At 39.3% G+C, this 15938-nt stretch overlaps 1 protein-coding gene across 1 annotated transcript in view; it reads right to left on the bottom strand.

Moving 5' to 3' along the window:
- Positions 1 to 15938, bottom strand: part of RYR2 (ryanodine receptor 2) — a gene marked incomplete at its 5' end in the record, with an annotated part of 631749 nt that overhangs the window by 114477 nt on the left and 501334 nt on the right. The window contains 5 exons of the mRNA XM_080822946.1: positions 5723 to 5815; positions 8545 to 8632; positions 9042 to 9282; positions 10741 to 11061; positions 14117 to 14247. Coding sequence (XP_080679072.1) covers positions 5723 to 5815; positions 8545 to 8632; positions 9042 to 9282; positions 10741 to 11061; positions 14117 to 14247 — 874 coding nt within the window. The remainder of the gene's footprint in view (positions 1 to 5722; positions 5816 to 8544; positions 8633 to 9041; positions 9283 to 10740; positions 11062 to 14116; positions 14248 to 15938) is intronic.

The following is a 15938-nucleotide window of genomic DNA, read 5'->3' on the forward strand; positions in this document are numbered from 1 at the left end:
ATTATGCAAACATACTTCTTTCCAATTCTGGTCTTTTCACTTCAGCAAAACAATATCATATAATACATTAATTGGCATTGTGGTTTTCTTTGATTTTTAAGTTCTAAATTTCTTTTGGTTTTATGGTTGCATACGCACAAGGAGCTTTTACCTGGTTTGATATATATAAATATTTAAGTGACCATATAATACAAATAATTAAAATCTACACTAAGGGCAACTATAAATTGCTCAATTTTGAGAAACAGCAGATAAATAAATCCCTACTTATGATCTAATAATAATTTTGTATCGTATGCCACAGGAAATCTATAAACTGAAAAGTTGCTATATCTTTGAACACTTATGGGTGATAGAGTGTGCTTCTAGTACAAAGATATTAAATCTACAATCAAATATCCTCATGTACATCTATATAAGTTGGGTTTTTTCTTTGTTTGGAGCCTGTTTCCTCCCCGGACTATGGAGCTGGGCAGTGGCCAAATTTGTTCTATTCCTTTCCATCTACTCAGAACCAAGCACTTTGCCTTGCTGTGGGAGCTGCTCAGTAATTTGAGCAGAACTGCTGAAACTACTGAATTTGCATGCTATTTCATTTTGACCAATTCCTAACATTTGAATCAGAGATGACTATGTCATAGCATGGTCCATATAGGGGCATACTTAAGAGGAAAGTAGGATAAACTGACCTCTGTCATCAATCAGCCTTTCTCTGTTATCTCTGTCTCTCATTCTCTCTCACATACACACACAGCTCCAACAATCTCACCTAAAATAACCTAAAATTTAACAGAGTCAGGGAAAAAGGGAAGCATTTTCTAATATCCCTACACTGAAACAGCCTACCAAAGCAAAACAAAACTCATAGATGTTTATTTTTTTTCTCACGGGTGTTTATTAATGGTTTTTAAAAAATTTTTAGATATATGAATTATAAGAGTGAGCCTAATGATGAAAAAGACAAGAGATAATAAATGCTGGTGAGGATGTGGGGGAAAGGGAGCCCTGGGGCACTGTTGGTGGGAATGCAAACTGGTGCAGCCACTGTGGGAAACAGGACGGAGGTTCCTCAAAAGATGGAAAATAGAACCATATGATCCAGCAATTCCATTGCCAGGTACTCGTCCGAAGGAAGTGCAAACAGGGTCTCGAAGAGATATCTGCACTCTCCGGTTCCCTGCAGCATTATTCGCGATAGCCAAGACACAGAAACAACCTACGAGTTTGTGCCTGGAGACACATACCCAGTGGAGTGTTACTCAACTGTGAGAAAGACAGAAATCCTGCCACTGCGACACACGGATGAATCTTGAGGGCATTATGCTACGTGAAGAAGTCAGAGAAAGACAAATACCGTATGATGTCACGTATATGTGGAATCCAAAGAAGCCAAACTGAGAAAATCAGAGAGCAGAGTGGTGGATCCCGAGGGCTGGGAAGTGGGGGTGGCGAGGGTGGAGTTGTGGGGGGGGGATGGGGAGATGCTGATCAAAGGGTACATACCTCCGGGTATAAAGTGAGTAAGTTCTGGGGGTCTAAGGTACAGCAGAGTGATTAAAATAATGATACTATATGTATTTATTTTATATTATATATATATATGTGTGTGTGTGTAATAATGATACTATGTTATCTACTTGGAGGTTGTCAGAGTAGATCTGAAGTGTCCTCACTGTAAGAAACAAATGGTTATTATGGGGCATGATGTGGTATTAACTAATGCTATACTGTTAAGTTGTAATATAGAAGCCCATCGAATCAATGTGTTCACCTTACATTACATTACACAATGTTATATGCCAACTGTATTTTCGTAAAGCTGGGGAAAATAGTGATCTTTAAAGAACTAACACCAGTTGCTACACTTCAACAGGAACTGAAATCTTAATGCAAAACAGGATACAATTCTATAATGCAATAGGCAAAACCCACTGTTCTTTTTTTCTCACATCGACAAACTAACAGAATTTGTAACAGATGCTATCTGTATATGTTTTTAAAACAAGTTATGAAATTAAAAACTGTAGCAATGCTACCCATATAGTGACCCAGTATCATAGACTTTGTACCAATGAAACAGTGAGTCTGGAAAAACAACAGTAAAGTAAGACACACACGAATGCCCAGGTTAAGCACCAAATTTCATACTGTTTAAATTCAAATATTAATTTGATTTACCCATATTAATTAAGTAGCCATTAGGCACCAAGTGCTGCACTGAGCTTTGGAGTTACCGAGTCAATAAAACATGCTCCCTGCCTTTGTAGAATGTTTGGTCGGGAAGAAGTCCCAGAGAGGACAGGAAGCAAGGGCTCACAGCAAGAGCAGGGGACAGGAGGGGACAGGCTTCCCTGGAGGGAGGCCACTCGCCACCCTGCATGTTAACGCCTGGGGGAAGTACGCTAAGAGTCCCTTGCTATAGTCAGCAGCGCCACTGCCCAGGTTTTGGACAAAGGCATGGGCTGCCACACCACACTGTGGTCACCCTCTCCGAAGAGCATTATGGGCAATTTCTTTTTTTTTTTTTTTTATGGCCAATTTCAAATGCACTGGCCTTTCTCTGCCTTATGGGATACATATATATTAAGCTGAAAAGAGATTCCCAGTCGCAGATTACCATATTCCAAGTTGGTCTGCTGGCTTCAGCTGTCTATGTCCATATTTTACCTATTGTCACCTATTTTCTGTTTTATCAAGTGTGGAAATGGTACGCCATACAAAGAGCAATCATCCCTGCCTGGATGCCGGGCTGACAACTGATACATGACAATCTGCACTGTGGTTTACGTTTGGGTCTGAATCTACATTCAAAAGAGTTCCTTTTTTCCTTCTGGACTCTGGGGAATGGACTGATCAGTCGCTGTAATGCCTCGGACAGACAATTGGAGGCTTTGTCAGAGGAATCCCTGAAACCTTCCACATCATTCTAGTCTCACCCTGGCTTGGGGGGAACGCCTCCCTGTCCATTTCAGCTTCAGAACCAGACCTACGGCCGTCCTCCTGTTACCCATTCTTGGCACTAGATCTGAACAGTACAGCCTTTTGGGAATGATCACATCCCACTTTGGGGTGCTTCATGCCATCTGGGCTTGGCAGAGAACCTCAACGACACTGATAAAAGGAGAGTTACGATGTTACTTTGACCAACACGGTGCCTCTTAAATTTGTCTAAATGCTGAAACACAAGGACATCATGATTCCTTTGGTGAAACAATGTAACATATTAGTGTATTAGACTCCATTATTTAACCTAGAAACATTCCTTCTAGGAAAAAAGATCATGGTACTTATGCGATACAACATTTCAAGGACACATGCAGACAAAACTGACAAAAAAAAGTCTTAAAAGCAAGGAAGGAAAGCATGATCACTGATTTCTAAAGACTTCGTCAAGGGCACCTGGGTGGCTCAGTCAGTTAAGCAGCTGCCTTTGGCTTAGGTTAGGATCTGAGGGTCCTGGGATCAAACCCTGCTCAGCGGGGAGCCTGGTTTTCCCCCTCCTTCCGCCTCTCCACCTGCTCACCTTCTCTCTCTCTGTGTCTCAAATAAATAAATAAAATCTTAAAAAAAAAAAAAAAAAAAAAAGGGTGCCTGGGTGGCTCAGTGGGTTAAGCCACTGCCTTCGGCTCAGGTCATAATCTCAGGATCCTGGGATCGAGCCCCACATCGGGCTCTCTGCTCAGAGGGGAGCCTGCTTCCCCCCTCTCTCTCTCTCTGCCTGCCTCTGCCTACTTGTGATCCCTCTCTCTTTGTCAAATAAATAAATAAAATCTTTTTAAAAAAACCATAAATGAATGAATGAATGAATACTTCATCAACGTTGCTGTTATTTGCTATGTACCCTATCTCAGAGTATCAGCAGTCATGTGGTAAAGAGATGGAAAGTTTGAAATTTCGTGAGTGCGGAGGCAGGGTTGGGGGGAGGATATTAAAACGTTTCTTCCCATTACTTTGCATTTTCTCCCTGCAACTAGGAGTAAATGTTACTCTGCGTCCATCTGCACAGATGCCCCCGTCTGGCTTCCAGGAGGCACAGCACGATGACCGTATGTTTTGAGCATCACTTTACTACAATGAGGAAAAAGAGGGAAGAGGGTGCCTGGGTAAGAAGACGCAGACCTCCGCTCTACAGACTTTTCACTCATCGTGAGTGTCCTGAGAGACCAGAATCACCATCATCCTCTCAAAGGAAATGCTGACCCCTTCTGCCCTCTCTCTGTGCCTTTGTTAACACAGTCCTAAGTTGACACCATGCTGTCAAAGCAGAGACATTTGCTAAGTTTTCAGTTCAAAACATCCATGAGACACGTGTTCCTAGCACAGTGTCTCAAGACAGCATCAGCTCACTCTTCAGGCTTGCTGATGGCCCGGAGGAGAGAAAAGTTCTCGTCTTTCATATGCGCTTCCAGCACGGAAATGTACTTCGGCTGGACGCTGTTCGAGGTAGGCGAACCTCTGGCGAGGGTTAGCGTTTAGCTCCTATATTGTAGTGTCAAAGACAGGGCATTTGACACTCTGAAAAAGACTAGGAGCTCTGAGGGATGCTAGTCAACTGTCCTTGTGGCCACCAACGAAGCAGGTGACAGGTACTAGTCAGTCATGCCTATGGCCTTCCCACGGAGACTCTCTCCCCTCATTGGCAGAGTTGGTAGAGACGGAGTTCCTCAGCCAGACCCACACTAACTCTGCATCTTTGGCCATTTGGCCTCACACTTTCTATGTTACCCCCACGTAAAAGATTCATTTTCTTATTCAGTGGTAATTCGAACAAGAAAGGTGTGATTTTTAAACTGTTTTGCAAGTTCCTCCCCTCCCCAACATAAGTGACAGAGAAAACAAAAATCTAGAGCCACACACCCCCATCTCATATGCGAGAACCTGCAAATCATGCATGTGGTTCTTAAACAGTGCAGCTAATTATTTGGATGTTTACATACTTGGCACACATAAATGCATATACATAATCTTGATGAATAGACAGTATTGACTAATTACAAGTGTATTACACTGACTGGCAGTGTGTGTGTGTGTGTGTGTGTGTGTGTGTGTGTTAAGTACGTCTTTTCACTCTAATGCTTTGGCACCTTGGGGTCTTGCTGATCTTTGTCCCTCCCAATGCTGGTCATTTCCTACAGATAATAAATTACTTTTCCGCAAGCACGCTTTTCATACACAAACCAAGCAACAGAGAGTCTCAAAGTCCCCAGTTATTTCTTTTCCTGGGTCTCGACCCACCTGTCCTCATCGCCCTAGGGCGAGGTACCAGATAACTAGGGATGCCCACTATACCCCAAGCCCAATGAAATTATTCAAACTAGCTAATCCTAAACATGCTTACCCTGCTTTGCCTCTCCCTTCCCATAGAAACCTCAACAAAGACTCCGCCTGGCTTTCCCCCCTTGTTCCCTCTGCCACAAGACTGACAATAATGCTTTGCCACAGGCCCCCACCATGTGCCACGCCTTCAGTTTCTAGGGAACTGTGAGTAACACCTTCTTGCTTCATGAGAGTCATTTCTGTGTCCGTGGGTCTTACCATACTTCCTTAAAACAAATCCCGGGTACCCTTCAAACTGTGTATGTGCGTGTGTGTGTTTAATTAGTAAACATCACAAAATCCCTAAAATCTCAGTTGTACACCTGCCCAAAAATGTAGAAAAAAATCAACAATGAAAGTTACATTCAAAAAATTTCTAGAACAGTGCAACAGATTATAGAAATACCTTTGACATCTTTGATTTGGTGTCAGTAATGAGGAAAGACATATTGTTGATTTCATTCTGTACCACGAAGTTCTGCTCTTCTCTTTTGAAATTCTGAGAAGTTGCAAAGAAAAGTTCAGTTAAAACCACATAGACAAGAAGTCCATGTAATTAGAGGTTATACAGGACCCAAAAGTTCCTACAAAGATAAGTAGTAATCTGATATATAAGACTTCCCAAGAAAAGGGAACAAATTTTTTTTTAATTATCCAATGAGGATACTTGGCTTGGGGCAACAATTCTGGGAACTAGATATAAATACGTATGCTTCAAAGGTGGGAAAACTAAGATCCAGAATATTTAAGTACCAATGTCACACACCTACGGAGGGGTAAAATGAGTACTCAAATGCAAATTTAGCTGGTAAAAGGCATAGACTGCTTGGTTGGGGGGGGGGGGCATTGGGAACACAGGGAACAAACATCTATGATATAATTTTTTAGTCTGTCAGATATTTTTTCTACTTTCTCACTGTTACCTACTATATCACTATGTCTCACATTATCTACTATAACATTATTTTATTAATTTTTTATTTCGGGAACATACGAACACAGGCAAAGTCAAGTGTTTGAGCAGTGATAGCAAAGGGGACAAATATAAAATGAAAGCAGAGAGAATCAGAGTTTTAAAAGAGAAGTTAATGATCTCAGCATATGCTTTCCTCTTTGGGATGAGCAAAACCCAAATAAAATGATTTCCTAGTAAGTATCCAAATATGTTAACAACTGAAGAGTAATAATAGATTTTGTGCGAAGAACAGTGAAAGGACTAAGCTTTGACTTTCATTCCGCTCACATTAACATTCTGATCTTACCATCCACAATAATATGGGTGCTCATAGAGTCTCACCTTTAAATATTTGGGGAAGAATATATAGGACACACACTAACAGATCTGGGTTTCAAATATACCCATGAGATCCAAAAGTACATGTTCCGATTTTTTTCTTACTCTAAATTATCATTAGAAATTCATCTAAAAATCTACTGATTGTGATAAACACCCCTCCAAGAACTTGTTCCAAAATTCTGTCTTGCATATACATTTAAAGAAGCTTTTCTGGTATTTTGGTGATTGATGAAGTTGAAGATTTTCAGTTCTTCAAGGAAAAATGTGCAGTTTTTAGTTTTCCTAATTGATTTGCTCCTGGGCTCTGGATTTCAAATATTCCTTCCAAGGCTCCCTGAACAATGTAGTGTACCTTCTCAACATAAGTTACACAGACTCAGAAATCATTTGCTTTCATCCAGAGGAACCTAATGGATCTAAAAGAATTTTGGGCATCACTGAAAATGAAAGTCATTGTGAAGATGTAAGTGCATACATTTTGAAAAGCCATTATTCCACATATTATTTCAGTGTAATTATATTTTATATACATTTTGGTACCAAGTTTGACAGACTCCTCAGGGGTAGGCATTAAATAATATTTCTTATCCTAAACATTAAGTAGGAAATTTTAATTTTTTAAAAAAATATGACATTTTTAAAATAAAAGAATCTGTATAATAATCTGATAAAATAAATTGGGAAGTCACTTCAAATAATGAAGCTGAGGTTGAGGTTTTATTTTTATTTCCTTGGAGTATGCCATTTGCAAAGTGCCATCGAGAATTATAATTGACACAAAAATTCTAAGCTTTTTAAATAATTTGGGACAACAATAAATGGTCACTTAGCCATATTCTGCTAGTTGTTTGAAATATTTATAGAATAATATATCGTTTTTATTATTGAAATCTTTTTCAGATTTAAAAACATAGATTTCTACTTGCAACATATAAAATAGTGAAAATTCACTAAAGATGTACTTTATAAATTCTATCAACAGAATTTCTAGAAGGAGCTATATTTTACTCTAACATGTGAGCAAAAGCAAACTCCTATAGAAACATAAGTATGTGCTGATGGAAGACATTTTTTTTTTTGAAGGATTTATTTATTTATTTATTTATTTATTTGACAGACAGAGATCACAAGTAGGCAGAGAGGCAGGCAGAGAGAGAGGAGGAAGCAGGCTCCCCGCCGAGCAGAGAGCCTGATGCGGGGCCTGATCCCAGAACCCTGGGATCATGACCTGAGCCAAAGGCAGAGCCTTATTAACCCACTGAGCCACCCAGGCGCCCCTGCTGATGGAACACATTTAAAGAAGTAGTAGCGTACAAGTAAACAAGAGTTATTCTTGTGATTGGAAAACAAAAGTTCACCTCAGCATTTCTCAAACTAAGCATGAGGGCTCCTGGGGCTAAGCAAAACATCTACACAGAGGGAAGCCTGGATGATAAAAGGCCACATCTCTATGTTCATGTTACCCTAAAGATTTAGGGGTAAAGGAAAAAGAAAAAAAAACAAACCACCATTTATGGAGTGCAACTAAACCCCTGTGATATCTTCCCAAACCCAAAAGAGGGTTTATATTGCCTCAAACCACCTAGGGGAATCTGTTCTCTCTCCACACCAGCTAAGTGATACCTAGGAAGCAACCCCGAGAAACATTATCATAGGTATTTACTAAGGGGACAGGAACATTGGTTAAAAACGAGTAACTCCTCGGGGCACCTGGGTGGCTCAGTCAGTTAAGGAGCTGCCTTTGGCTTGGGTCATGATCCCAGGGTCCTGGGATTGAGCCTGGCATTAGTGGAGAGCCTGCTTCTCCCTCTCCCCCTACTTGTTCTCTGTCAAATAAATAAGATCTTAAAAAAACACACAAACACACACACACAAATGTGTAAGCCCTTGACCTAACCAAACAGGAAGTACTACCATATTTTCCTACTTACATGGGATTTGGACCAGTAGATAAACACTTCGGCCACCATGCGGAAAAGGTCCTCTGCTTCGGGGTTAGGCTCTTTTAACCACTTTGCCCTAGATCACATAATAAATGAAGTGGTTTCTCAGTTATTCCTTCGAGTTAATTTTTTTTATAAAAATCACCCACTCAATGTTAAAATTGAAACCAAGTCAGCTAAGGGTGAACCAGGATATCAGAGCTCACAAGTGGCTTCAGAGGCTGTTTTTTAACATTGAAAACAATTTAAACATCGTAACTGTCAGACTACTAACTTGAACCCACAAAAGGCAGCCTACTCCGGAACATGATTTCCGACTATAATTTGGAGACGCTTGGTGAAAACCATCCTGTCTCTAAGCATTTGGTTATGTCACAGTCATGGACAAGCTCATCACGCAGTCAATGAAGCAAGCCCACTGGCACGCGGGAACCCAGCGAGGTCATGACCGAATCAGAGAAGTTCATCACTTTTGAACACTGTACCTGTTGTAGTCCACAAATCTAATCAGGAGCGGGTAGAAGGCATAGAGGTCTCTGGCCAGCGTGGTGAACTCATCGAGAATGAGAAGTTCTGCCTCGGACATATCCCCCCTGGCCTCCGCCTTCAGATGGTCCTCCTCAGACACCACCATCGCCGCTTTTTTCTTGAGTTTCTCCATTAATGGCAAGAAATGAGTTTTTAGGAGCTGAGGTTTCACTTTATTTATAATGGGCTGCGAAAAAACTGTTCAAAGACAGACATTAATATTCTGCCCTGCATCAACATTTGTTAAAGTGAAGACAGATTATAATTACAATTGTAATTGCACGATCTATACAACCCCTCCTCCCCCAGCACGTGGCTTCTTTCAGGATTCAGCCTGTGCCTCAGCCATTTTTCCAGTCCCAAACCTAATTGCACAGTTGCTGTTCAAAAATGATTACTGAATTGAATTTGATGTGCTTTCTTGTTTTTTGTTTTTAATTGGCAGCTAATTTGGAATAGAAAAAAAAAAAAAAAAAAACCCAAAACCAGAAACACGTTCATTCACTTTAGAAATCAATTATTCTCACAAAAAGAAGAAAAAATCTCCAAATGGAAAAGGTTCCTCTGGTCCTTTCTTTACAAGGAATATGTACCACTGAATAATTACGAGAGGACATCTAGTTGTATCACTTCTGCTTTCCCATCCTGGTACCAGTGGGAGACTTACATTGCATGGGAGCTGTTATTTTATTTACTAATAATAGATGTATAAAAGAGAAAACACCCTACCCAAATTAGTAAGACACTGGTGTATTACTGTGTTTTTTAAGTGAATAACTAATTTCCTTCTTTCCTTCCCTTCTTTTCTTCCCTTCCTTCCCTCTTCCTCTTTCTGAATTTAACTCTTTAAAATCCTTCTTTTCATCCTTGAAATTGATTCCTGGGGCACCTGGATGCCTCAGTCAGTTAAGCATCTGCCTTCAGCTCAGGTCGTGATCTCGGGGTCCTGGAATGGAGCCCTATGTTGGGCTCCCTGCTCAGAAGGGGAGTCTGCTTCTCCCTCTCCCCCCCCCCGTGTGTGTTCTCTCTCTCAAATAATAAATAAAATCTTTAAAAAAAATAAAAAGAAATTCCTTCCCATTATCCAACTTAAATAGTGCAATGATAAACAAATGTAAATTTTTGACTGCATGTTTTGATTTTCTTTCCCCACTCTTAAAAAGATGAATTGCTAAAAGGGGGATGTTTCAAAAGCCAGTTTTATTTTTCTGTCTACTGAATCATTAGTTTTCACCCTGCATTTACTGACCAATCTTACAGAGACTGTTCAACCAGGAAAATGTTTACTTGCTCAAAAGTTGTAACAACAACAACAACAAAAATGTTGTAACATGGCAAGTTACCTGATGTTTAATTCAATCTACATTTTTTTTTAAAGAACAGTATGACAGAAATAATATTTTTAATATTTTTTGACAACAGAAGAAAATATTGATAAACACTAAGACAAGAAACTTCTAGTCTTCTGTATTTCATTTTTTAAAAGTTTGTTTATTTAGGTAATCTCTACACCCAACATGGGGCTCGAACTCATGACTCCGAGATCAAGAGGCACATACTTTACTCACTGAGCCAGCCAGGTGCCCCTAGCGTTCTGATTTCAAATCCTTTCAGAGATAAAACAAATGAAGCAGTGCATTCCTTTCCAATTCTCACCTGCTAACCTCTTCATCCAGGCGCCCTCATCAATTCCCAAGTTATTATATATGATTTTCAATATATTCCCCAGGAGCGTGTTCATGTGCTCGGAGTTCAGCGCCGTGCAGCACATTTCAGCCCTTTCCGGGTTGTTTTCGGGTCCATGCTCCCACCAACGGGACATGTAGCTGCAAAGCATGGGCAGTATGACTTCCATCACATGGGGCATTTGTGTGTAGCGAATGCCAGACTCGGCTAATTCCACGATTTCTTCCATGAGTTTCTCCAAAGATGGTATATTTGGGCAAACATCTTCCACATTAGTTGGCAAATTGAGAGCTAGAGAAACACACATAAAAATGAACCGTGTTCAGTGAAAGAACTGACAGACGATGACAGCCAGATTTCTAGAAGATGCAAGCAACCATTCCACGCTGGATTCAAAACTCAGGAGGACCGGCCATGCCTTCGGTTGGCTCCCTCTCTCTCTAGTCATGGCAGCCACCAAACTTTCATTCTTTTCCCCAAATTCCTATCTCACCACCAGTCCCTTAAGATCAGCAAACGACCATTTCTTCTACTTCAGAGAAAACCAGGATATCAAGTGCCTCTGCCCACAAGTCTTCTGGTCCATCCTCTCATGTCTGCTCCCCATTTTCAGTGCAAAGAGCTGTGCGGTCCCTGGTCACCGTCTGGCCTGTGTTCTCAGTGCAGAGCCTGCCACCCTGCAGGAGCCTGCTGGGCTTCTCCGGCCCCTTGCTCTGTAGGATCTCCTATCTCCTCCCCAGCAGCCTGTAGCTGTACTTTCAGTCTCCGGTGGGTTAGTTAGCTTTCTAGCAATGAAGTCCTCTGCTTCCCACCGCTTACCCATTTCCCTCTTTCACAAACCCATACCCCATAACGGATATGGGGGCTTTCCCATCACTCACAGAATTTCCTCTTCCTTAACTTCAATGCATTCATTCAGTCTTCCTGATTCCCTCCTGAACGCTGTAAGGCTCCTTTCCAGGCTGTTTGCTCCTTAACGAACTTTTAAATGTTGTGAATTCTCTTTTCTTTTTACCTTGAATTCTCTTTTCTTTTTTGCCTTCTGCGTTTGCCTGGGGGATTGTGGCCATTCCTTTGGGCTTCTGCTATAAGGTAATAGCTCTCGAAGCCAGATTTCTGAAAACCTTTGCGTGTCATACTGAGTGTCTCCAAAGCACCTTAAAACACAATGGATCCAAATTTAAACTGGACCCTTCCTCTCCCGCCTACCTCCTGAGCATGTCTTGGTGAAGACAACATTATGCAGTCAGTCTCCCAGACCAGAAACTGAGAAGAAATTTCCAGGCTGTAATGCTCTCGCGTTTCCCACACAACAGGACGGGAGCTCCAGGACCTCTCACAACCATGATATCCTCCATCCAAAAAGCCTTCCTCATGTCCCGTGTCTCCTGAATTACCACAACCATTCTCTGAATCGGTGACTCACACCCATTCACCTTCTCCACTTCTGTCAGGATGGATTTCTACAATGCTGACCTACTCATGTACTCCTCTTCCTACAGCCAACGGAAGGATCCTGTTTGTGTGGTGCGGTGCCCACTCCTTCCCTAACAAAGAAAGCCTACTTCACCTGGTTTTCCATCCTTTCCTTCCCTCTGAAGTCTGCACCCCCACCCCTGAGGGCTTCAAGTTTCTCCGAATGTACCAGAGTTTCAGGGTTCCTCATTTCAAGATTCCTCTTGAACCAACTCAGTGAAGTCTTTTCCGGGTCCCGGGCTAAACCCGGGTGTCTTTCTTGTTCTTTATTCTGAATTCTGTCGCATATGCCTATCAGTCCTTCTTCCGCAACTAAAACTTCCTGAGAGAAAGAATCCAGTCTTGCTCATCCTCCTATCAAATCTCCTCCTTCCACCTCAATGTACACCACAATTACTTGTCCAACGACTAAAACAGGAATGAAAGGGAATCATTCACCCCAATCCCTTTACTTTGTTATGCAAAGGAGCTGTTACAGAAACAAAAGCAGGTAGATTATCTGCTCTGTGCCATTTTCTTTTCTGTAATGAATAACAAATCTGCTTCATTCTGGGCTCACAGCAAAAGTATTAATCAGTCAAAAATCCTAAATAAGACATAGTAAGGCAGGTTTACACAGATGATTAATAGCTCAAACTCAACCATATTTGACTATTTACAAATATACTGTGGAATTTATACAGAGAAATATTGCTAAGTCACACTGTTGAATGCTGAATTTTTCTTTAACTTCCTGTTATATGAAATTAGAATTATAAAATAGGCAAATTAAATAATGATTACTTGAGTTTGTAAAAGATTTCTTACTTGATACAAGGCATTATAAAATCAGTATAACCAGCAGCTCCCCTAAAAACATGAGCTCGTTACACAGAGAAATAATCTCATTAACAGAGAGATACTCATTTGTTAACAGCAAACAGCTCTTGTCCAAGTTTTGAGAACTCTTTGGAGAGTTCTCTTTGGAGAGAGAGGCTATTGGAGAGCAAATAAAATACAGTACACTGTATCAGACTTAGGAATTCAAAAGAAAAGTGATATGAGAGGACATCTCTGTACCATTCAGGTCTTGAGAACTGTTTGGTTTGCTTTAAAAGCCTCATTAGAAAAAATAACTACTTTTTAAAGTATTTCTTATCCAAGTCCATTTAAATCCTAGTAAGTAAATCCTATAATAGGTTCTTATTGACCAATCCTTGAAATCATCAGGAATGGTTCTAGGAGCTTTTCAACTGGGATGGTGGAAATGAGCCTACCTAAATAGAACAACAGATTTTCCTAAGTGAAAAGCAACAGGAGGCATATTATATTTATAGATGCCTAGTATATAGAGAGGCATAAAAATCTTAAATATATGCAAGCTAAGGTTGGGTTCAAATTTAAGTCACTGACTAATTGTGTCTCAAATTTATAATTTTTTTAATGATAGTAATTGGACTAAACTATTAGGAAAAAACACATAGAATAAAGCCGTCCCAATAAGACCGACGTATCTGGTGAACAAAAAAACCCGGAAAGGTACAAATCCCTAAATGTAACAAATAAGAACACCACGTACTTGCTGATTATTAGAGAGAACTGGATCAGAGATCAGATTGACCTACTTTCTCAATTTCTGCCGATTATTTTGTCTTATTCTTAAGAGTGTTAATTTGTCTGTGATTCATTAACTTAGAAGAAATTAAATGAATTTTCTTTTATAGATGCTAGGAGAATACTATATAACATTCCAAAAAAAATCCAAATAATATTTAAGAACAAATAGCACTGGAGATAATAAACTGAAATGGCCCATTTAAAAAAAAAAATCAATGTTGGAAAATAAAACAAATGTCATTAAGTCTCAAGTACGAACATGCTTCTGTGTTACCTGCTCTTTCTCGTGAGGACTTAGTATTGTAGATAGAGTAAATGTTATGTTTGTCGAGATGAGTTTCCAAAAATGCTACAGGAAAGGCACCAGCAAAAGCAGCAAGACATTCTCCTAATGCAGAACGTTGCCTGCAAGTGGAAAACATTTATGATTTTTATGTCTTTCAAGTGAATGACTGAAGAAGTTAGAGTAAAATTAACCAGTTTAACTTACAAGAGGGATACTACTAGTGCTACCAATAGAATTTACTCCAAAATCCAATTTTTATATTGCAAAACAACATATGCTTTCAATAGCATAGTCCCGCCATTAAAAAAAAAAAAAAAAAAAAAGGCTAAATTATCTGTTAAAAAAAAAAAAGACCAAAGTCCCTGTCAAATCCATTCACAAGTTCGGACGTGTCTTTTGCTTTGCTTTCTTTCTTTACATCTTTTTTTTAAACATAATGACCTGGTGGAGAATTCTTGGTAAGTGAATAAATGCATTAATAAACATTAAAAAAATAAAGGATTCACACCAATACACTAAAACAATATTTTGAAAAGTAATTTCAGGGTAGCTAAAAAATAATAAGACATAATAAATGTCAAAAACTATTAATAATACTCAAAATTGACTTATCATTTTTAAGGGACAGAAGAGATTTAAGGATTCATGCTGTGATCAGTTGATTTAGGGGAGGGTATGACCCAAAGCTGCCCCTGCCACTGACAAAAATTCCCTCTTTCCCTTGGTTACCTATGGCATCCAAGGATTCACTGGCACATTGTTTATTAAATGCAGACCAATTTGAGAGTTATTTTGGTATATGATGACCTTCTCAAATTATTGTGTATAAATGTTTTATTTATTTTCAAAGTCAATAAAATGTAATTAAGAAAAGATTACATAATTCACTTGGTAGTTCTAAATTTCTAACTGAAAAATATATGATTACTTAAAATTAACAAGGTCTGATTGTCTAACATTTTAAATGAAAATGATTAGAAATTTAGCCAGCTACGAGAAAATTTCCCTTCATAGAATGACACTGAATAACAGAGTTTAATTCAAACATCGAATAATATTTCATTGTTAAAAATAATTTAGGATATCAAGAAATTACAAAGGCTATAGGGCTTTGATTCAAACAGAACTGAGTCCCAAACTTATTCCTAATACTTGTATTACTACTGGAAAATTACTCATTCTTTCTATGTTTTGCTTTCCTTACCTAAAATTAAGGATGCAGAACTGCAAAATTTCTGGCACATATTATGAGTACAACAAATGTTTGAAAATAATGAGGATATATTTATTCAAGAATTTAATAGTCTAAAATGTTTCCTGTATGACTCCAAAATAATTTATTCCTTTACATCTGACTGAATGAGTCCTTTTATTTCATTAACAATTCATGTGACCTATTTAATAATTTACTTTAAAATTTTGATTCAACTAGTAATTCTCAGACCAACTCTGATCATTTGTGTTGGTATTCTGGAAATAGCAATTTTTTTAGATGACTCATTAAAATATCTACATTTTTCTTTTTTTTAAGATTTTATTTATTTATTGAGAGATAAATAAAATCTTAAAAAAAAGAAAAATGTAGAGAGTACAAGCATGAATGGGGGAGGGGCAAAGGGAGAGGGAGAGAGAGAATCTCAAGCAGATTCTATGCTGAGCACAGAGCCAGACTCGGGGCTCAGTCTCCCAACCCTGAGATCATGGCCTGAGCTGAAATCAAGAGCCAGATACTTAAGTGACTGAGCCACCCAGACACCCCAGTATCTACATTTTTCTCAAGTTATAGTGTTACTTCTTCATTTTCTCAAAA

This window comes from Martes martes, assembly GCF_963455335.1.
Source record: "Martes martes genome assembly, chromosome: 14".
Taxonomy (NCBI): Eukaryota; Metazoa; Chordata; class Mammalia; order Carnivora; family Mustelidae; genus Martes; species Martes martes.